General features: G+C 44.3%; 1 protein-coding gene across 1 annotated transcript in view; it reads right to left on the bottom strand.

The window, feature by feature from the left end:
• Positions 1 to 24,399, bottom strand: part of NEO1 (neogenin 1) — a 114,124-nt gene that overhangs the window by 47,263 nt on the left and 42,462 nt on the right. The window contains exons 5-6 of the mRNA XM_025894859.2: positions 15,277 to 15,431; positions 14,412 to 14,532 (exon numbers count right to left, since the gene is read on the bottom strand). Of these exons, the coding sequence (XP_025750644.2) occupies positions 14,412 to 14,532; positions 15,277 to 15,431 (276 nt within the window). The remainder of the gene's footprint in view (positions 1 to 14,411; positions 14,533 to 15,276; positions 15,432 to 24,399) is intronic.

Here is a 24,399-nt window from a genome sequence, read left to right as displayed (position 1 = left end):
ATGACCCAGGATATTCAAATCTCAACATCTTTAATATTTCAGCTGTATTCCATAAGAAAAATAATACCTCAGAGACACCACTATGCTTAATTTTGACTTGGGGTGTTCATATAAACCTGGTTACTCAATAAATAATATTTTTCCCATAATTCACTATTGATTCCAGAAAGGTAATCTAGACTTTCAAACTCTTTCTTTTCCCTAATGCACTTGCTCCTATGTATGGATCAGTCCTCCCCCTCAGGAACAGAAGGATTCAACTTGGATCAGAATTAAGGAGCTGTGATGCTTCAAAGAGTCAGACTCAAAAAACACTGATTTTTCTTACCCTCCTAGTATTTACAAATAACAGCAGCATTGGGCTGCAATGTAATATAACATTATAAAATAACAAAATTAGTAACTCCACACTATACACCTTCAAAACTTTGCTTCCTCTCTTGTTTTTCCCCCGTGTTTTTACCTGCATCAAATTGTAGTCCTTCTTCAAATGCCAAATTCACAACTTTCCAACAGAAGGGACATCACCTTGTCATTCCCAGCTGTTCCCTGTGGGATACCATGTTCAAAGAAAACCAAGTCACCTGGCCCTAGTAAGTTCTCACAGGACAAATGGCCACAGTGCTGAAGTTGATATCAATACAATCAATAGATCAGTTCTAATAACGGAATTAATTCCTTCCCTTGGAAAACCTAATTAAAAGAAGTCTATCAGACTCCTGTTCTTCCACTAAGAGGTGCTTTCAGGCAAAACTGAAACAGTGACTAAACAGTCATGGCAAGAAGAGTGTATTAAAGTGACTTCTCCTGTATAGAATGAACACATTTCCTGAATCCCCTGGAGTTCATAATGACAAGTACCCTGTTTACCTGTAAGACACAGATCTACATCTGCTTGACATAACACCCCCCCCCAAATTTAGTGTTTTGTAAACACAATTATGCTTCATGAAACAATTTAAACTGGAGAACTTTGTGTGTGTTTTTGCTACGTAAGGAAACGTGTCAGAACGAGAAACACGAGAACGCCTGGACCAACACCTCCAGGGAAGCACAGCTGGGCATGGAGCCATGTCCCTGGCACTGCTTGGGGGATTCAACCTGCAGGAACACGGAGCTGACCCACAGCACTGCTCAGTGTGTAACCCTGGTGTAACCCAGGGGCTCAGAAATCAAGCCCAGTTCTGCTGGTTTGTACCGCAGGGGTTTGGACATCACCGGCTGGGACCCACTGAAAATCCACCTAACCCTGACCCTTGTGCACAGAACCATGGAATCCCAGAGTGGTTTGGCTTGGAGGGACCTTAAAGCTCATCCAGTTCCACCCCCCATCATGAGCAGGGACACCTTCCACTAGCCCAGGTTGCTCCAAGCCCCATCCAACCCGTCCATCCTTGGACACTTCCAAGGATGAGGGGATGAGGCAGCCAGAGCTTCTCTGGCCATACTAGGCCAGGCCTGCACCACCCTCACAGCCAAGAATTTCTTCCCAATATCCCATCTAACTGCCCTCTGGCAGTAGGAAGCCATTCCCCCTTGGCCTGTCCCTACTTTTCAAGGAGGGACATCATTATCCTCCTCTTTTTTGTGCTATCAAACTTTTTGCTGCTATTCCATCCTGAATAAACTAACTCCTCTTCCACAGAAACATTTCACCTCGCTCAAGGAAGAAGCTTGAGGACAAGAACCCAACACAGCACTTGGAATCAATTTTGTCCCTCACAGACTTAGAAACCCAAACACAATCCCCCACCCAGAGGAATGGACCCTCCCCCAAACAACATCCCTCATATTCCTCATAAAACAAATCAGAGATGTTTGCTTATTTATTTCCCTATTCTGACACGTTCTGCCCGAAGCAGGCAGGCAAAATGCCTTTTTTTAATTTTTAATTGCCTTAGATTAATTTACATCACCACTGGGAATGAGAGCTGTTATTTACTCTTCACTCAGTGCACACTATTGCAAAAAATCCACTAAAAATACATAACAAGCGAATGTTTAACTAATACTCAGTGATTATGATTTTTAAGCATTTATTTGGTTCCATTTTCTGAAGTAAATGGCCACTGCTGGGCACTGAACAAATTGGGATATATAAATATAGTGATAAACACGTCCCGGCCGTGAGCCCGTGTTTGAAAGGAAGTCATAAAACCCCTCCTGATAACGAGCCCCCCTCCCGCTCTCATTTCACCATGAAATGCTTTGGTGGAGAGGAAGCAATTTGATTTTTTCCTGTCTCATAAAACAACCATTAAAGAGGTGTGATGGGCCTTGCTGACGCATTCCAGGGAGCCTCTCCCTCCCACCTGCCCAGGAACCCCCTGGCTCTGACCACATCCGGGAGGATGGACAGGAAAAAAAGCCCTGCATGGATTTTGGTCACAAGACTCAGGTTATAAAAAAAGAAGGAAATAAGCCAAACACACCTCTACCTGTCCCCCAGGAGTTCAAAACTCACTGCTTTGAACTGGATTTTGTTATCGGAAAGGAATTCCAACCATAACAACACGTTGTAAAACCAGGGATATAATCTTCAAATTCAGTGGTGAATATTCAATTTTTTAAGAATTCAATTTTTTTTTTAACAACTGCTCCTTGAGAAAGGAGAGTCAAAACCTCAAAACAAAACATACCTATAGAACTATAAAACTGCCTGGAAATGCACCCAAGGAACCCTGCCCAGGGTATCCTCTTACTGTAAATATTCATAAATTGAACTCGTATGCAGAATTAAGAAATCTCTTGAGAACAGCAGAGCCTGAAACAACCTGCTGTAATTTGACTTTAACAATAACAGGAAAGCAATGATTTTATTTCAAAAGCAAACGTGTTGTATTTGAGCAAAGCTCTTTATGGAGCAGTTATTAATAAAAACACCACGTGCTTTTGGACAGGGTTCGTTTTTGCACCAGTATATTTGAAGATTTTCCATATTTAAAGATTTCAAGATTCTGAAGTTTCCCTGGGCTTCTGCCAGTACCTCATCCTGTCACCTGGAGCAGGTCCCTTGCCTTCCCACATCTCCTTCCATGGGATGCACAGGGATGCTCAGTTTTCACTCTCTGTTTGCACACCCCAAGTAACGGGGCCATCAGGGCTGGAAACGCTACAAATATCCCCAATAATCCTCCAGCCAGGCAGGTTTAGGACTGAACCACTGCTGTGCTGGCAGAGCAGGACCAGCACATCCCTGGAAGTGTCCAAGGCCACCCTGGATGGGGTTTGGAGCAACCTGGGATAGTGGAAGGTGTCCCTGCCATGGCAGGGGTGGGACTGGAAGGGCTTTGAGGTCCCTTCCAACCCAAACCATTCCGGGATTCCGTGACTGTGACTCAACCAGGCAGGATGTATTTTCAAGGCAACAGGCTAAACTGAAATAAATGAACCCAGCAGACAACTCCTGCTGCTCGTGGATCGCTCTGACAACCCCTGATTTTCAACTGCAGTCCCTCATTTAAGTCACTGCAACGCTCCCTGGAGTTCCCTCGGGATCAGACACCCAGCTCCCTGGGTGGAGCCCCTGCAGGGCTGAGCCAGCAGCACACAGGGGGTTTTCTCCAAGAAATAACCTGGAGGTGGAAGGTGATTTCCCTCAGTTTGGGAGCTGCTGACACTTGAACAACTCGGCAGCACCAACTCTGGCAACCTGGAGGTGCAACAGATGAGGCTGAACAAGCTGTTTGTACATCAGAATTGTCCTTATTTCTGCCAAGCTCTCTATCAAACTTATTTAACTACTTATTAACTACTCATTTACTAATCATTTAACTACTTTTTTCTTATATGAACTCTATTTTTCTTCCCTTCAGGTTTATCTATCCACAATTATTGTTTTTTTAAGGGAGAGAAGGTTCCCCACAAACCCACCTTTCCTCTTCTGGTCTATAACCACACACAGGGCAACACTATTAGATGTGGTATTGGATTTTTTAATTCATTCCAACTGGATTTCTCTGCTAAAGGCCACATGTACCTCCTCCTTGCTCCCCATTTAGAGGCCACCTCAGACCCTCTGTTTTTACAGGAACTAGAGGAGGTGTCAGGATGTTTGGGAATTTATATAAATGACATAGAAGCCAATCTTACAAACTAACTTTTTTTTTTTAGTTTCTATTTTTAAAGCTGTAATGTGTTTTTTTGCTTCTCCATATTTCTAATTCTAACAGGAAGAGCAAACCCCATCAGAATCATTAAAATACAACTGCCTTCCCCAGCACAGAGGTTGGGAATTTGCCCTGCACATCCCAGCACATGGGAATTCGAGGTTATTCCCTGGATGTACATGATGGAATTTATAGCAAGAGATGCAACATTTTAGATGTGGATTACTGTGGTCATTTGACTACTGTTCAAAACACCTGAACAAGGAGATTTAAAAGCAGCTTATATGTAATTTGGTGCTGAAGAAGAGCAGGAGAGAGGACAGGGATGTTCCAAGAGGGAATGTCCATCCCCTGTGACCCAGACCTAGGTAGGACTTCCCTCCTTCTCCTGTATTTTCCTATAGTGCCTTCAGTGATGATCTGTCACCAGGAAAACCACACAATTAAAGACTTTGGACCCGTTAGTTTCTTTTTGGGGGAAGAAGGTGACAGGAGAGGGGAAACAACCAGGAAAAGCCCACACAGGCTCTTCCATCGCAGCGAGAACGGTGACATCCTGCAGCCAGTTCTAACACCAGACATACATTATTAAAAATGAGATTTCTTTGTTAGATTTATTCCATTTCCTTATGGTATAAACCCCATGAGCCTTTCCAGGTTATCTTGTCAAGGCTGCTGGGGGAATAAGTGACACCAGGAGAGGCTTCTCCCAGCTTCACATATTGGAGTGTACGAGTCCTATTACACATGTGACCAAACTGTAAACCAATCCTCTCCCTCTTACTCCAAATGGCATTCAGCTGTCTCTGCTATTGCTGTATAATTTAGCAACTTTGAAATATAAGCAACCAATTAAGGCCATATCCACACGTTTGTTCTCTCCGCTGGTGCGAGACTGACAAAATCTGATATTTTCCTTTTCCAACACGAGCCTGGGATCAATTACAAATTAAGGGTATTTCTGTCAATCTTCACAACCCTTGATATGAGGAATAAAGGCAGAGGAAATGCCTTGGGCAGGCGTGACAGATATCAAGCTACAGCTAATCCTGCCATTGCGCTCATCTAAAAACGAGAAAAGCACAAACCTCTAAAAGCAAACAGCCATCCAGATACACTAAAGCATCAAAACCCTGCAGTCAGTGCTCTTCCCCCTGATTATGTGCATTTTCCCCTATAACCAGATGCAGGCAGAGGAGCCATCAACCATCACTCAACAGCTGTAGCTGCTCCCACTGAACACACTCGTGTTTCCGGAGCGGCACCGCTTTGTTCCCAGTGAGCTCCCTCCTGACAATACACTGCCCAGCCAAGCTCCAGGAACACATGAAATAGGAGTGTAAGCATCACTGGAACTGGTGGGTTTGCTCAGTGATATTGAGGTAAGTGTATCTGCTGATATTACCCTTTCTGGTGGCAAAGAGATTTTTACTGGAGTGAGGAACTCTCTTGGGAATTCAGGATTAGCCAGAAGAGACAAAACGGACTCAAAACCTTCCAGCCTCTTTCCCAGTCGTTGCACAGCGTATACACATCCCACCTCCTTCCACCCACACAATGGGACAATAAATATGGAATAAATACAGGTGAAGGACAGAAAACACGGATTAATGTGTGTTGAATGTTTCTCATAACACCTGGAAGCCTTTTGCTCCTCCAGGTTCTTGCTCTGCCCTCACCCAACACTCCTTACGTATTATTCCTCTTCGCGACATGACACAGAATTTAAACCCAAGTACCTTTTAACTATTAATTCCCCTCATGAAAACCAAAATTACAGAGGTGACAGTCCAAGTGTTTCGAAGCTCAGCTGCATAAGTAGCATCACCACAACCCATATTTGTGCCAAGCAGACTTAAATTGAAGTCACGGCGCACACGATCCGGTGTGAATTCCATCAGGAGCTTTCAAATTTCTTTGCCAAGTCAACTGTAAATACAGTCATAAAACAAGAAATGAAAACTAATAAGCACAATCAAAGCCTCCTATAAATTCTGTTATGCCTTCCTGCAACTCACTGCACACTGGCAAACATTAATCTATTACTAATTTAATCTAAATTAGAGCAATTTATTCAAAGCTCATGCCAGCTTTAAACATGAATAGGCTACTGAGTGCATGATATGAGAACTGTTTAGTTTCTCGATTCATCAAGTTAAAATTCAGGAAGTTTGAGATCTAGGGTGGTTTAATCAGTTCAGCTTCTCAATAAGACTATATATAAGCAGGGCCCATAAAGAGGGAATAAATAAAGGTCATTTATTAAACAGGGATTGAGTCAAGAAATGCAACTTACTGAATTCAAATAGCTTCCAGGCCATTTTGAACAGACATGCCGCCATGAGAAACACAAATGCTGCCTTTCCCTGAGGAATAATAGCTAAGTAATGTAAATTAACATCAAAATTAAACCAGAAAAAAAACTCTTTCAGCACTAAAGAGGAGAACACACTGCTGTGTTTACAGAAAATTAGCAACCAAGTGTACACAACCAGCACAAAATATTCTCAGAGTTTGGCTTTGGGTTTGACTGTTTGAAGTCAGTTTGTGATTTCAGATGCTGTTTATGTTCCTGAAACACAACTCTACAAATGAGACTTCCAAGCTGTTCCTCCACCATCTGAGGCTGGTTTGATTCCCTAAGACTGGGACTGAGGCAGTGACTTGGGAATACTTTCACCTCCTGTGGCACCAGCACTGCCACTGCTCCTCAAACACTCCATTTTCAGTGGGAGGGTCAGAATTTTACATTTGTTGCTCTTAAAGCTTTTCAGGGACAAACCTTTACGTGTGCTGAGTGAAAACCCACGTGGATATTGTGGGCATGTGACAGACAGTGCAGAGAAGGAACTCCCCTGCTCCCCTTGTCTCTTATGATGCCCCTCACGCTGCATTTTCCATTCTCCTACTTATGGATCTTCCCCCCCTGCGAGACCAGCTGGGTCTCTCAGAGTTCCCCAGTTTGCAGTCCAGCAGAGCTGGGTGCTCTTAGCACAGACCTGTTGCCACAGGATGGTGTGGGTTGGAAGGGACCTTAAACTTCCAGTCCCAATCCAGGTCCATCACCATCTCCCGCTCCCCCGAAATCCATGATCCCTTTCCTTTGAGTGCTTTTACCTCTCGACAGAAAATGTGAATTTTTGTCTGCAAGGCTTTGCAGCCTCACTATTCACTTTTAGTCTACAAATCATTTCTTCCCTGGTGGACTCTAAGATTCATGAAAGCCACTCCTGAAAACCACAGGGACCTCTTTCCATTTTCCTTCCATTAAGACACATAAAATTGTACAAGACAGAAAGAACACAAAGACATTTCTGTCTGAGTGCAGAAACAGAAGAGTCTGCAGGAGGAACACCCAGAGTCCTTCTCTGTTATTCAATGAACTCTTTTTATCTTGCTCTGGCATTTCATCCACAACACCCTGCAGATTTGTCAAGTACTTCTATAGTCTCCAAGAACTCCATAGAATTCCATAGACTGAGAAGGTTTTTACTGGATTACCTTGACAACAACACTAAATGTCTTGATTCACAATATGTGACTCAAAGAAACACTAAAAAATCACCTCTGTCAGAAGTGGGAGCCCGAGAAGCTACATTTGATATCTGTGAAATCATCCAAAATGGGTCCTGAAATATCATGTGAAGTGTCAGCCTCGGGGCCTGACCCAGGCAAGGGTATCAGTTATATTTATGCAATTTTTTACATATGGCAAATACCCAAAAGTGTAACTGGGTTTTTCAAATCAGAGCACAAGCCTGACAGTGCCAACTTTTGGATTTCTTTCAGCAGAAGCCAAAATTCATCAAAAAGAACTTATCTCTGCCTCCTACAATGGAATAATGGAACTTATCATTATGGAAAACACAGAATAATTCATATATCCTGACTTAAATACGGCTTTTGACATCACATTTGACATCCAACTAGAGCTGGGAATCTTTTGTTGGCGTCAAGGTAGGGGAGCTGAAATTCCCTAGGTCCCATTCCCTATGTGTGGAATGGGACCCACGAATCTCCGAGTCTGGGTCAGCCTGAGGTGACCTCAAACAGTCCAGTGCCACTTGCAGGACAGAAATGACACATTTGCAGCACAATCTGAGCTGAAATGTGCTGGCTCCAGAACCCTCAGATCACATTTCTGATGTTCTCCACCACGCTGAGGGTCAGAGAAGCCCCCAGCCCAGCCCAGCCCAGCCCAGCCCTCCCCACCTCCTGCCAGTGCTCTGAGCCTCAAGACAGCTCACAGCCAAACCCTGACAGAGAAATACCCACAGAAAATGAAATTATTCATGCAGCAACGGGCCTGGACAGAATTCAATTGCACAAAGAAAGCACCAATTTAGGTCAATAAATGATGTCTTTAAAACTCCCTCAGAATTAGGATTCACGTAATGTAACTCAGTGGAGGAATTAATACCATACAGAGCAACTGAAGTGGTGTCAGACTTTAATCAAATGTGGTTTGTAATGTCCAATTGCCACCAGCACCAGACATTAATGTGTCTCCTAAGGAGATCAGTAGGAAATGCACACCACAAAATTGTCCTGATTTGGCTGTCACATTAAAAATACAGACACAGAGACAAAGAGGGTCCATCCACACAGTTCAGACCCTCAGTGCTTCTGAAACACAGAGGTCTGGAGGATCTCAGGAGTTCATCTGAACCCCTTGCTTGAGCAGAGCCACCCTTGACCAGGTCTCTCAGAGCCTTGTCCAATTGTGTCTCAAATATCTCCAAGGACAGAGATTTCCAACCTTCCCTGGGCAATCTTGGACCATCCTCACCGTGAAACCGCTTTTTCATATGGGAAATTCCCTTTTTTTTGCAGTCTTCCACCTCTACCTGCTCTGTCCCTCCACCCCTGTCTGAGCAGGAAGACACTGTTCAGGATGAATCAAACTCATTTCTCTCAGAGTCACAGCACATCCCAGTACATGGTTCCCAAATTTTCTTGGTAGGTCTCCACTGGCTCCACTATGCCAATGTCTTCCTTGTTGGGAATCTTAAAATTGTCCTAATGTGGCCTGGCCAGGGCCAAGAAGGGGAAAGAAATCACATCCCTTGAGCTCCTGCCCACCCCACTAAGTCCCCTTCCTGCTGGTTTCCAGCCTCTCCCACCACCTGGAGTCCCTCAGGGCTCCACATTTGTTGGGGCTGAACTGGGAAGTTCAGCCCAGTCCCACCTCCAGCCTGGCCCATCCCTCTCTGCCAGTGTACTGCTGCCCCCCCATTCCAGCAGGACCCACAGCCCTGCTCCAGGTGCTCCCCATCCCATCACTGGGGAAGACACGACACCTCCCAGTCCCAGGATCCAGCCCTGGCTGATACCCCATGGCCTGGGCTGCTGCTCATCCTTCCCCCCACTCCCCATGGCACTGGGAGCTCTCCACACATCCCAAAATCCACCTGATCCAGTCTGTATGTGCCCAGTTCAGCTTCAGGGATACCACTGCAAAGAGTGCCAAAGGCAAAGTAAACAATCTCCACTGCTCTCCACCACAGGGCCAATCATTTCATCTTAGAAAGCCACGGGAATAGTTGGGCAAAATTTGCCCTTGGTAAATCCATGCTGGATTTTCCCCACCATCTCTTTCATATGTGGCTTCCAGGGGGATTTGCTCCATAACCTTCCCTGTAAATGTTCCAGCTCCAGCTGAGCTTTGTCTTTCCCAGTTCTGGCCTGCACATCCAGGCAATATCCCTCATTTCTCTGCCTTTAGTTTCAAACTCTGTGTACTTTCTTTTTGTGTTTGAGCCCAGTTAGGAGCTCCTTCTTTATCCCTGCTGGTCTCCTGGACACACATGCTCCAACTCCTGCACTTTGGAGGAGACCATTCCTGTGCTTTGAGAAGACTGTCCTTCAGGAGCAAATGGTTTCCCTCTTGTCCATTCACACAGTCTCTCATGGGAACCTACCAAAAATATCCCTGAACAAGCCAAAACCTCCTGTCTGGAAGTTCCAGGCTGTAATTCTCAGTTCCACCTCCACTCACCAGCCAGACACAGGCAGCCTGCAACAAGGAATTCCAGCCTGCTCCCAAAACTCCTTCCCCTGCTCCCACCCCAACACACAGCACAGTGAAAAACCCACACACAAACCAGGACCTGCAACCTGCAGTTGTGTTAAAGAAGCTTCACCTACTCCTTGCCCTCGATGGTCTCCAGCAGACACACACACACTTCCATTCCCTGATCCCTGTGGAAAAGCTCCAGGCTGGCTCATCACTCCAAGTTGAAAGTACACTGGAGTCAACCCTGGAGGGTGACCCTCTTCCTTGCTTCCCTGCCCCCTCCTTCCTAAAGAACCTTCATCCACCCCTTGGAGTTCTCCCGAGATGTCTCTGCGATCCCAAAGGCCTCACAGCATTGTAACTACTAAAAACCTTCTCATTCCCTGTCCTAGTTTCCCATGCTGAAATCACATGCAGGATACCCTTGCTTGGACAGAAGCCTTTGTTCATGAAAAAGTTAAGTTTAAAGAAATGGACAGTTCCACCACAAACAAGCCCGACGTGGTGTCCTACAGGACACCAGCAGCGTATCCGATTCACTCCTTGAGATCTCACTCCTGTACAAACTCTCAAAACCTCACAATATATGGGGAAAAAAAACAACTTCTGCAGTATAAAAGTACAGAAACCCCACAACAAACCACACTTGAGAGTTCTGGAGGTGACACAGTGCATTCCAAATGATGTTTTGAAATTGTTCTCCACATAACTGGCATATTTGTTTACAGTCTATGATTTTCTTTACACAGCATTCAAGCATCACTCCTTTTTTTTTTTCTGAGTGCCTGAGTACTTGTCAGATGCCTTTCATGGGGGTGACAGGGAACCATCTGCCTCTCTCCCTATCCCTACTGCCACCTGTTCTTTTGCAGTCCCCAAAGGCAGTGCTGAGCAGTCCCAGATTCCCTGGATGGGGTTGGGTTACAGGGCCTGGCTCAATGTCCCCTCGTGTCACCAGCACTTCACCTCCAGCAGGGAACCCCCAACACCTCCACCACAGAGGTTTTCACAGACCACACACAGTAATGCTGGGGTAACATGACAAGAAATAGCTTTGCTATAATGGAGTGAGCATTGGTGTATCTGGTCCATAACTGGGCTGGCCAATGAGGACTGGAAGCAAAAAAAAGCTGGTTTTGTGTAAAAAAGGGCAAGGAGAGATTTGAGGGTGCTGAGAAAGTTCTTCCTTCTCACTGGGATATGCTGAGTTCTCCATGGGGGCATCTGCAGGACATCAAATCACTCATCTCTCACTCCACGAGGCAAAGAGAGGAGCAGAGACTGACAAAGTGCAGAGAACTTCCCTTCCTGGAGGGAGCTCTCAAACTCCCCCTAAAAAGCAGAGCCACAACTCCAGTGAGATTCCCAAAGAAACTGAGTGTCCAGGAGAAGGTCAGTATCTGAGAAACAGGGACACAACTTCAAATCCCAAAATATTTGGAAAGCTCTTCATCTCCCTTGCAGAATTCTACACCTGAAGTTCAGTACAGGGGATAAAGAGGATTTAACTCAGACCACTGACCTGAATCCTCCTCCCTCCTCCCCTCCCAACCTTCTCAATTACAAAGACTTGTCCTAGAAATCTCTCCTCTCAATGCCACAATTCTTTTACATACTCCTGAAAAAGCAAGAGTTGTGGACTCTGCACAGCCAGTCCATTTCCAAGTACAGTGTAAATTTATTAACAGAATTACCAAAGTTGAAAAGAAAAGCCCCTCCAATAAGCCTTGCAATTTAGCCAGTCAACTCTTTGTTCTGTATTTTCCACAAACAACTTTTGTATGTACTAAAAGTTTTTCAGAACTCAGTCCAAACCCAAAAAAGCCCAACCTAAAAGCAAGTTATGTCTGAACAAGGATTATATTAATCTTTTTGTAGCAGCTGAGAGTCACACACAGACTGGGCCGTGCCCAACACACACACACACACTGGGCACCAGGCAAATCACCAAACTCCTGCTCCCTGAATGCCAGAAATCTGCCCAAACACAGGAAACCTTTCCTGGTAGCAGGTAAATGCTTTTCCAAACTCCCTCGGGCTTCTCATTTCCATTTAACTCATTAGAGATCAATTTGATAAGCAAAAGGGCTAATGAGAAATAGGTTGTCAATAGGCAGAGTTTGCCAGCTCCAGTTGGGAAGGAGCAAACAGAACAGCAAGGGAAGGGATGCACTGCTAACTGGGAAGAACTTTTTTCACATTTAGTCAACAGTTTTTCACGGCAATTACTTTTCAAATTGACGAAGTTGGTATTTCTCATCACTAGGTATGAAATAAATTTTAAAAAAGCTTTCTGAATTAATGACTGAAATGTTCAGAATAGTTTTTGCTCAAATTAGTGTTTTGAATTTTCATACCAAGGTTGCTGTCACGAAAGAACTCCTACATGTGATACCTTCTCCCTTGTTCCCTGAACACTTTGCTGTTCATACACTGTGAGAAGGTAATAAAATATCTGTATTTTCTCCAACTGGAAATGCCAGTTTTCATGTATCACAGCTGAGACACGGCACATTCATTCCTCATTGCACTCCTTTTTATGCCACCACTCCACAGCACAACTCCAAGTACTTTCACAGCTGTCCCATGTGGTTTTCCCAGTGCTGGAGAACAACACCCAAACCCCCTCAGTGTCCCAGGGGTGCATTTCTAAGGCACTGCAGAGCAGGGAGCAGAGCCATACAACTTCAGGGGTGTCTTTACACCCAAATGAGAGTCCACCACTGATCCACATCCTTTGGCAGCATGCAAAAGAGAAAGGACAGCATTATAAGGCAAAGCCCTTCAGGATGGCAGGACGAGCTGCCAGAGCAGGACAGGAAGGAGAAACCACCGGGCAAAGGGCAGCAGAGGGAAGGGAAGAGGAGAGAGACCACAGGAACTCCAGGAATAACAGTAATAGTCATTTATAAACCACTGCTGGGAACTGGGTGCAAGTACAAGCCTGGGCAGGGCTTCAAAACCCAAGGCCATTAATTATTCAGTATTTTTCAAACGTGGAAAATGTGGAATAACGGTTCCGCTTGACAGACCTGGAAACCACTCAGGTGATTAACACAGAGCAGAAATTAAATCACTTTTAATAATTTTTCTGGTAACCTGATGACAGTGGAGCAGTGCTGGATCCGGATGCCTAACCCTGCTCAGAGCCTGGAATCCCAAAGCTCCATGGCATTAAAGCTGCTGAACCCAGGAGAGGGCACCTTGCATTCCCCAAATAATTGTGGGAAGTACCTGCAGCTCTTCAGCCAGCAATGAAACACACCCAGACCCAAACAGGAGTGGAGAAGGAGCTGTAAGAGCACAGCTACTCTACAAAACAATTAGAAAATAACTGGGAAATCTCTCCTTATGGCCCACTCCTGACAGCTTATTCTCTGCACAAACCCAGGGATAGCAGACTCACACCTGTTCAAATTCCAAGTGCGAGGTTCCCTCAGTCCTCCAACCACACCTAAGACTGTTTCTCCTAAATCCTCTCCATCCAAATAAGAAATAAATTAGAATTTTAAAACCATCCCCCCCAAAGGCAACATAAAAGTCCCCCTAAACTATGGGTTTAATGTTTTCTTGTCTGACTCGTCTTTCCTCTCATCCCTCTCACTCGGTTTTCTTCCTTGGGTTCTTAGAAATTATTTTTAAGAACTGTGTGACCTGAAAGAGCCAAACAAGCTGATGCCTTAGTAATGATATTTGTACTATCTTTCTTTTTGTCTTTAATCTTAATTACTCTCTTTCACCATCCCAACCATGCAGGGCACTGCAAGGTGAGCGTTGGCAGTAACTCCACTGACTGGAGCACAATAATAAATATTTATCTTAAGCTGCAGCTGTAACTCAACAAATGTGCAGCTGTAGTTTGCAGAAATGACAAAGTCAAATATTTTTTACACTCAAAGCAGAAAAAAAGCTTCTAACACTGGAATGACTTTGATGTAAAATACTTGATTTGGGGTGGGCTCCATAAGTGCTGCTTTTTCAGGTTTGTGATTTCAGGGTTTGTTTCATTTTGGCTATTCTGTTATTTTTAAATCTCAGCCTGCAGCCATATTTTAATGGTTTATAATTGCACTAAATATTTTCCAAAATACAGGGTGAATCCTACAGAATTCCTTAATTCCCCCTCAGTAACTTTAAGTGTACACAAGATGATGCTGAATCACTCACAGGATTTTAGACAATCATCCTGCTCTAGCTGAGTTACAAATATAACCCATCATGTGGAAAATGTCCCTTGGAATGTCCCTCCCCATCTTTTGGCTCTCTGCTGTCCCAGTTTATCTTACCAAGGTCAAGGATTATCAGCTGGGCTCCAGCCTGTGCATTCCCAACATCATTTTCTGCAATGCACTGGTAGAATCCTTCATCAGACTTCACCAGACCCAAAACTTGCAGGTTATGTTCTTTCTGAGGAGCAAAGGGGAAAAAAACAATGCTTAAAAAAAAGGGCTGCAATTGCCAAAACAATGGTGTCATTTGGGCATTTTTACTGTGACAGGAGGAACTTCCAACAGGAACAGGGTGTTTGGATTTCACCTCCTTTGCACTGAATCCTCAGGTTAGAGGGTATCCAAAGCAGCAGCAGCTCTCACTGGTGGCATCATTTTCAAGCATCATATTTCCCAGCCATTTTGGTGGTATTTTAAGCACTGACTGAAGTGCAGAGCTCCCTGTTTCAACCCCACAACCTCAGGTACACCCAATTATACAGCCATTAAGTTCTCAACTAGGCCTCAGTAATGACATGCACTACATCTAAAATTTCCTCTGGAAGTACCCGTGTGCCAAAACTCACGACCCACAGCTCAGTTATATTTGTATTTCACCTCCTGCTTGAAACTGTGATTTTTATGGAGCACAGACAATGCAGAACCCACAGTCAGTGGTCGTGGTGAGCCTGTACTGGGACAGTGCCTTTTGGCACTCTGTCTGTCTCCTGTGGAAAACCTCAGCTATAAAGACATCAACTCATACAACATAAGCAACATGCATCAAAGGTTTCAACAAACCATTTCTCTTCCAGGCCCTAAACATCAAAAGGGCAAAAGCAGGAAGCAGTTCCTATAAAAGAACCCAGTTTCCATGAACAGACGTAGGAGAACTAACAGGTCAAGAGCTTAAAAACCCACATAATGGACACAATTCACTTACAACAATTTTGAAGTAGTCACTGGGGATCACCACGTCTCCGTTCTTGACCCACTTCACGGTGGGGGTGGGTTTCCCGGTCACCTCACACTCGAACACGATGTCCATGGACTCGTGAGCGTAGATGTTGGCAGGTCGCTTCAGGAACTCGGGGGGAACTGCAGGGAAAGGGCAAGATGGAAAGGGGATGGTGTCAGCACCCAGAAGAACACACCTCACACACAGTCTGGCACACAGGGGTGGCTGTGGGGACTCCAGCAGCAGTAAAGGTTTGTAGCTCAGGGTTTGACAGATGCTGGTACAAACTCTGAGTTCTTTCACAATTGCATTTGGGCCAAGTTGGATGGGGCTTGGAGCAACCTGGTCTGGTGGAAGGGGGCCCTGCCCATGGCAGAAGGTTGGAATGAGATGACCTTTGAGGTCCCCTCCAGCCCAAACCATCCAGCCAATGGTTTGAATTTGGAATGGCCTCTTTGAGAATACAAGAAAGAAGAAATCAAACCAAGATGCATAAAGTGTAAAGTTAAATCTCAGGGAGTCCTCTGTTCTCAGTACTTAAGTCAACAGAAAAAAAAAAAGCTAAAATTATATTAAAAAAGACTTTTAAACATGAATGGACACAAAACTTAAGATGAAACTTTCCTCGGGCACCACTGCTCTGTGTTCCTGTGAAGAAATTCAGGTTATCAATCAGCTGCTGCTGCACTGATCCAAAGAGCTTCTTCTCTGGTGTGTGTAAGCCAAGGAGACTCCATGTACAGGTGCATCCCTGTGCCTCTGGCCCACACTGACAACACCTCAGACATCTGTGAGTGAAGCTGTGTATCTGGTAACAGCAGAACAGACAGGCCCTTCACTAACAACCTGCACCAAAGGTGGTGCCTCTGGGCCTTGGCTGCCTTTAACATGTCCTTAAGTCCTCAGAATGAGAACAATTAAATTCAAGACTTTTAAAATCCATAAAAACTCAGAGATACAGAACTGTTTGGCAACACGAGCCCCAGGTGACCAATGCAGAGACATGACAAAGGCTGTCTGTGAACACACATGTGCCTCCAGGGACCCTCCAGCTGCATGTGAGGCCTCTCCACTCCTTCACTCAGCAGGCCCTTACTGTGTGAGCATCCCCTGCTACGAAGAACACCCACCTATTTGTTTGTTTTCACTACACTTCCCGACACAAGGGCATTTGCTTCCTTGTGCTGGCAGCTCTGATGGTTGGAGTTCCAGGAAAGCCCAAAGCAGCCTTTTGCCCTTTAATATTTAGCAAAGAAAGTCAATATGGAAGGGCCATGGAGTTTAGACAAACAGTTTACACACTTGGCCTGTCAAGGGGATTTATTTCATGCTGAGATACGGAATCCTTGTTTTACTTCTTCCTTGAAATGATGGCAAAGGTCTGTAAATGGATTTAATACCTTATAAACAAAGAGATGGAGATGAGCAGCTCCCCAAAAATCCCTCAGTTTTGGATTATAAATTAATTAGGAGAACACTAATAAACAGAAATATTTATTTATAGAAAGAAGGTGGTTTAACTCTCAGATAAGAGTGTAAATTTACACAAAGCTGCTCAAATTCTCCCACAGGAGCAAAAATCTGGGGTTGAGCCCAGCTGCCTGTGACTTCAGACATGCACTTCACATCCACTTCCCCCAAATGTACCAAACACTCCATCAATCCCACCTTAATTCAGGTATTTTTGGGCTTGCTCTCCAATGGTTATCCCCCTCTACAACTCCGACACTGAAAACTCTCTTCTGAGTTTATTTGTCACAAAACTGCTATTATTTATTCCCTATGAGAATTATTTTTTATTTTTTTATTCCTCCCTGGCATTTATCCTCAGCATTTTTATTTATTGCCAGCTGCACCATTCCTCCCTCCCTTCCCATATCCCTTGATTTTGCCCGGCTCAACAAGTTGTGTTTCCTCAGAACCCTCTGCATTCATCTCCCAGCCCGCCGAGTTTCAATCATTTACATGTAATTTCAGATGTGTCTCACCAGTGCCTTGAAAAATGGCATAAATAGGGTGTCAGCACTACAGCAAATCTCTGCCCCAATCCATCCTGCTGCCTGTCCCTTCCCAGATGCATCATCCTGCTGCCAGCCCCAGACAGATCATTGCTCGCTCATCGTTAGCCGGTTTTAACTAATGAGTCATTTTGTTCCAGCCTGCTTGATCAATAGTTTATGTTCTCATTTCCTTTCCATCTCTGTCTCCACATGTATTCAGACACACACACACACACATATCGATTCCTGCAATGCTGGCAGAGCTGGAAGAAGGGAATATAAATATTGGAAAAGTTCGTTTTTCCACGAACGTACGAAATGCTTCTATTTTCATAACATTTGTTGCAGGTGGATTTTAATTCCTTGGCCACGTATTAAACTTGTCACAGGAACCCTGAGGGGCACAAGCCAGCAACATTCACTGTCAAAACATGAAACTTGTCTAGAAAACTCATCATGGAATCCCAAAATGGTTTGAGTTGGGAGGGACCTTAGAGCCCAGCCCATCCCACCCTCTGCCACGGGCAGGGACACCTTCCATCAGCCCAGGTTGCTCCAAGCCCCATCCAACCTGGCCTGGGACACTTCCAGGGATGGGGCAGCCACAGCTTCTCTGGGCAACCTGTGCCAGGACCTCCCCACCCTCACAGGGAAGAACTGAAACCCAAAACTGAACCCAGTAAAGTTCTGGGATGATTTCTGTTTTCTCCACTAATATTTAACTTGTAATGAAGACATTTGGAAAGTACTCAAATATCTCTGGCAACTGGTATGGCTTCAATCTGGGACATCATCCAGAAAGGGGCACTAATATTGAATCATAAGATTCACATTTTTTGCCACAAAAAATGAAAGTTAACTGGATATCCTATTACCTGCTCTCAATTAGTTTAGATTTAGGAGATTAAGAATTTGAAACACATTATTTTTTCAAAGTGCCTTTGCTTTTCTGGCTTATGGAGCAAATGCCAAGCTGCTTACAAAGGGATAATAACACAGAAGTGCTCGTTTTATCAATTACTTCCCAGTTAATGAATTAATAAATGTTTTTCAAACACACTTCCATAGTTTAGCTGTGTCAGTGTTTAGCATTAACACAATGCCAGTACAGATGTTTGTGGTAGAGAAGTTAAATTGATAACCAGAGAGCAAACGAGCCAATTACCATATAAAATAAGGTTTGCAAGGGAAGATCATGTGTTCTGTTATTAAACAATTAAACTTCAAAGACGACTTGGCAGCTCAGCCCCCTCTCCACGTTAGCAAACAACTACTGGAATGGCAAGATGCTGGCACAGAACTTCACACACCCCTAGAGAGCCCCTACCAGGAGTATCTGCCACCCTTTTATAGAGCAAAGAGAAAAAATATTTTAATCACAACAGTGATCAAAAGAAGAAAGGAAAAAAAAAACAAACAAAAACCAAACTACATCAGCAGTTGATTCAAACTTCTAAGCTACATCCCAATAAAGGTGAAATATTCAAAAAATAAAATGTTTTTTAAGCCAACTGGTCTAAAATAAAGAGAAGGGCTGAGGGACTACACAGGAATTGCACCCAAAGTGATGTGGGAACAGGAGTGGATGATGGACGTGGATCCCATTCCATGTGCGCAGGTGATCAGAAGGAAATGGAGATGGATTCCAGTGCTCAGCAGCTCCTGCCTGTTCTCTTTCATTGAGGGAGAAATTCTGAGCCTTTCAGGGGGCACTTGAAATAATGTTTCAGTTCAGCTTTCGGTGCTGCTGCAGATGAGACAGAAATTCAGGACATTCCTCCTCCCCATCTCCAGAGGAGGAGCTTCCCTCCCAGTCCCACAACCCCTGAGGGAAGAACCCAGGTCTGTGGTTTCCCAACCCCAAACCTGACACTTCAAGCTGAGCTGTAACTACACATGGAAAAGAAGAACTCAAGTTTTTCATCATTAACTACTCACAACTTTCACCCTCCTTAGTTACAACACAGTGAACCTGCTCCTACAGCAACCGAATGAGAACGCTGCTGTTCTGGATCAGAACTCATTTAATGCACATGAACCTTTCCCAAAAGTCAAATTCCCTCCCTGCTGTTCCCCAGAAGGAAAACCCCAAAGCAGAGACTCCTGGTATCAGACTTGAGCCACAAATCAAACCCTGCAGAGGCAGAGGGGACCCCAGGCAGGCAGGGCTGCTCAGACCACCGTGATGGGAGAAATATCTAAAAGTCTACAGCAATTTTTTAAAAAACTTCACCCAAACCAGAACTAGGCATTCCAGCTCTGTTCCCGGCACAGGAGCTGCCCCAGTGTCTCAGTTCCTCACGGATTTCAAACACTCTGTTGTGCATGAGGAGCACAGGAATGGTCTCATTTGCACACTACAGAAACAGGGGTTGCAAATATACTTAAAAAAAAACTTATTCTCTCAATAAAAAGCACTAATAAATAATAATAATAAATAAGCTGTTGGCTCAAGCACAGCATCAGACAAACCCAAAATAAATACAACCTAGTAGTGAGTCCAAACACTTTAACAGTCACAGAATCACAGAATGGTTTGGATTGGGAGGGAAATTAAAGGTGACCAAGTTCCAATCCCTGCCATGGGCAGGGACACCTCCCACTGGACCAGGTTGCTCCAAGCCCCATCCAACCTGGCCTTGGACACTTCCAGGGATGGAGACACTTCCAGGACTATTCCTGTGCACTCTGAAGCAGCGTCAGAACTTCAGTAACAGCCTGAGGCAGACAAAGCACTGAAAGGCAACAACTGAATTTCCGAATAAAAATTGTCCAGGACAAGACTAAAGGAGCCATTTCTGCTTCCTCAGCCACCTACAAATGCCATCAATCCCTAAAAATTAGGAGTGTGTTTTCCAAAGCCACACAATTAAATCAGAGTTCCTGTCACTTCTCCTCATCCCCTTCCCTCTACACTTCTGTCCATGACAAATATATCATCAGCCATCAAATACAGAAGCATTTTCTAATTCCAAAAGTTTTCACAGACCCCAGACAGCAGATAAACTGAGCAGACTGGGTAAATTTCCATAGTGTATCTCAAACAATCACAACTGAAGCATTCCTGGTGAAATGACTGCCATGTATAACCACATTTCTATGGATGCTGGGGGCAGAATCCCTATCTTGTATTTCAGTTAACAATTTGAATTACCAGTGGTATTTAAACTGGACATTTTACCATAAAACCCATTTCAGATCAGCCTAAAATGGTAAGCCCAGAGGAATTTATTTCCTCCTCCAGGGAGAACAAGTTGTTCCATTAGGATATGCTACAAATCCTATTAGAATCCTTATTAACTTCATTTTCACAAGGGCAAGTTTGTTTCCAAGAAGGATGGAACTGCAGTGTGACCATCTCTCTGTCAATCCATCCCCTCCTGCCATTCCCCCCAAAACACAGAGAAAATGCAGGGATTGATGTTTGACTGCAGAACTTTTGACTATGTTTTAATTCTTTGAGCTAATTGTACAAATTAGTTGGGTTTTTTCAAGTGTATCCTGGAAAAACAAAAAGAGGAATTTACACTTTAAATGGAAATGAGGAGTCATAATGCTCTTCCTTAAAAAACAGCAAAAGTATATGGATAAGTACTCTGAAAAAAAATAGGGATTTAAACCCCAAAACTATGTTGTAGGCAAGTCAAAAGTCTTCCCAACCTCCGAGCAGGGCTGTCATGTCCTTAAAACACACTTAACATGCAGCTGCAACACTTGCACAGCAAACAAAAGCTGACAAAAAGGAGTCTTTCAAAGTCCCCACAAGATGCAGAAGTGTCAAATGAATATAAAAAAAGCAGCGTACCGAGACACAAAAAGGTTATAAAAATGTAAACTCCTCCACGCACAGCGATTTTCATCGCACCAAAACCAAAGCTGCAGCTGATGAACAGGAAGCTTCCGTGGCAGTGAAATTATGTAATTAAGTAAATGGTTGTTTTTTAATATATATTTTAGAAAATACATATTTTATAACCGGTTCTCTGCCTGTGGCATCCTCCCAGTGGGAATTCCTTCCCGCTCCTCTGCCAGATGGAGCAGAGGAAGAGGGAGGGTTTTTATGTTCTCTAATGACCTCGTTAACCTCTGCTCATCAGCCAAAACGGCCCAAAATGAGCATTTAATGGTCCATGTTTTGCTCCCATGGACTGTTTGGTCCTGAAATGCCCGGATTCAGGGGTGGGAGAAGGGCAGGGGTGAGTTCACGTGAGAACAAATATTTCACATTTACAGCGAAAAGCTTCCATTCAGAGATTGCCAAATATGAACTCTGCTTCAGAGGCAGCCCCTAAATAAACATTTCAGAGGCAGAAAGTTAGAAAACCCTCCATATGCAATGACAGGACAACCAAGGAAGAGGATGATGATTAATAGTACAGAACAATAATAAAATAAAATTATACTGATCAATTAGGAAGTAGAATAAAAAGCATATAATTCAATAAATGCACATTTAACGGGAGAAACAATAAATTGTAAATTTATGGAATAGGAAGTAATAGCAATAAACTTTGCAGAAAAAGGCCTGAAAAGCAAGGACTTGATCAGAAATATGACCATGGACAAGGCTCCCAGTGTCATACTGGAGCCCAAGAGCAGCTCCCAAACCTCCTCCATCCAACACACACCAAGGCCCCGGCCGAGCGCGTTCCTGCAGCACCACATCTCAAGGCAAACATGAACTCTGATTTACAAGAGAGCAATGAAATTGCTCCAATGAAAATTGGCTCCAAAGGAAAAATGGAACAGCTGGATTCGGGCACTTGAGCAAAGGCAGGATTACACAGCCATGGAACTGGATACCTCAGACAGGAGCTTAACACAGAAATAGCCACGGCTACACAGAGAGAAATACTGGATGTGTATATGCATGTATTTATGTATCATTCTTGCACAGGAAGAGCTCCTACACAGGACTCACATCTCCAGCCTTGCCCTGTCCTAACTAATATTCCAAGCAATTAATTGCTCCTCTTCCAGGCTGGGATGAAAACAGGTTTTTCTTCGCAGTATGAGCTTTAGCAAAATAAAACTGTCCCTTACAGCAACTTGTACACATGCAGGAGACTCTGAGTCCAGCAGAGCTCTCATTACAGGGAGCTTTGGACTGCAGACCAGGAGAGGCCACGTGCACACTCCCACAGTGGAATTGTCTGGGAAGTTCTCCAGGTGCAGGAACACACGGTGAGTTCTCCGAGCACCTTGTGCCTGAGCAGTATTTTATGGTTTTTACTTGCCTCAGCAGTTGCAGCCCAGTTCAGACACTAATTCCATGCTGGCTCCAAACCTCTGGCAGGATTGCAGCACCATCCACACACCCCTCATCCTGTCTACACAAAACCAAGTGTAAATGCTGTCCCTTGCTGTCAGCCCTGCTCAGCAACAGTGTGAAGTGTTGGGAGAACCCACCTTTCCAAGGGGCCCCTGCCATGCCCTGCTCCCCCAAAATCACACCCAGATATCCAGGGAACCAGAGGCTGCCCATCCACAGGGAAGGGCACATGGTGCTACACAGCAGCCAAGTGCAGGTGTCCAGGAGAGAACAGAAGCAAAGCATAAAAGCAATGTATCTCCAGACATTCTCCCAGCACTCAGCAATCCCTGGAGGAGGGATTTCCTAAGAAAGAGGAGATACCTTTTTGTTTCCTCATCCTGGTTAGATTTTGCCTTTAAAAAAGCTGCTATTTGGATCCAGGTGAGCCTTCAGCAGCCCTAAAGCTCCATGTGATGTTTCCTCAGAAAATTTACCAAATTTTGCGTGTTTTGGAGTCAAACCACCACGTGATGTCTCCTGGTGGTTGCCAATGAAGAGAAGTGAGCACTCATTTCCTACTGCCCTCCTCCAGAGCACTCAGGATTTTACAGAGCAGAACCAGTTTCACATGGTTCTGAGCAACCTGGTGCAGTGGAAGGTGTCCCTGCCCATGGCAGGGGTGGAACAAGAAGGGCTTTAAGGTCCCTCCAACCCAAACCAGTCTGTATTTACCTGTGCAAGCCACTGTGCAGGACACTGAACTCCACCTGTCATTTAATTCTTTATGTTTCAGAGGCTCTTCTCCGGCAGCATTTGCTCTCACAACCCCAATGCACTCAGGACAGCAAAGTCTGTCACCCAAAATCTCCTCTTCCAGTTCACCTACAGAAACACTGGACAGCCAGTGGGGATCCAGCTCCACTGCTGGAACCAACACCTTATTCCCACTCTGATTTTCTATTAAACAATGAATTCATTCCCTTTTATAGCAGGAGGACATTCCCTCTGCCTCCCAGCACTGGCGTTCCAGGCTCTGAGTGAGGGACACTCTCAGAGGGGTTCTGGGAAAGGAAGGGCAACAACATCCTTCAAAAGGTTCTCAGTAGCAAAGTGTGACTTTGCCACACAAAACACACATAAATGGATTCAAACATCTAACACCATTTTGTTACAATACTTGTCAATTTAACTAGTCCAGACACGGGATTTACTCATCCACAGTTTCCCTGATCCCCCCTAAAAGATCTCTAAAAAACCTCCTGTCACACTGACCAAGTATCTTCTGTCTGATTTTTCCACTGTGCTAATTTAAGTGGTAGGTTACACAGCACACTTGGGAACTCAGGATTTCACACTTCATCTCGCTGAGAAATGTGGAGTGAACACCATCTGCTCTTGCTGATCACTCACTGTTCACTTCAGGGATTTGTTCTGAATTATTTCACTAGCTCTGCAGTTTCAGGTAGGACCTCCCTCCAGCTCCCTCTATTTGAACAAATAAAATATAATTTAGGACAAAAGTTTCCAATTTTGCAGAGAACACAGACAGCGAGAATTCACTTTTCTGCTCCAGGCCATTTTCTCACCCCTTTCTCTTTACACTCCATCATCTCTGACCCTGTGCTGTCCCTGGCAGGCTCCCAGCTCTGACAGACTTGGGAAAAACTATCACAAGATTTGTATGTTATTAGCAAGTGACTGGAAGCTTTGTATTAATTTACTTGTAAATAAACATGAGAATGATAATTTCTTTTCCTTGTCATTAGGAGATTTCTGGTGAGGTTCTGGAGGTGAGGTTCTTTCTCTTTCCAATATAACTTTAAACTGGTGTTGGATACTCACTGTGAACATGTG

This window comes from Manacus vitellinus, unplaced genomic scaffold, assembly GCF_001715985.3.
Source record: "Manacus vitellinus isolate BGI_N305 unplaced genomic scaffold, ASM171598v3 scaffold_16_pilon, whole genome shotgun sequence".
Taxonomy (NCBI): Eukaryota; Metazoa; Chordata; class Aves; order Passeriformes; family Pipridae; genus Manacus; species Manacus vitellinus.
Note: the sequence above shows the minus strand (reverse complement) of the source record. Positions and strands in the feature narration are given on the sequence as shown.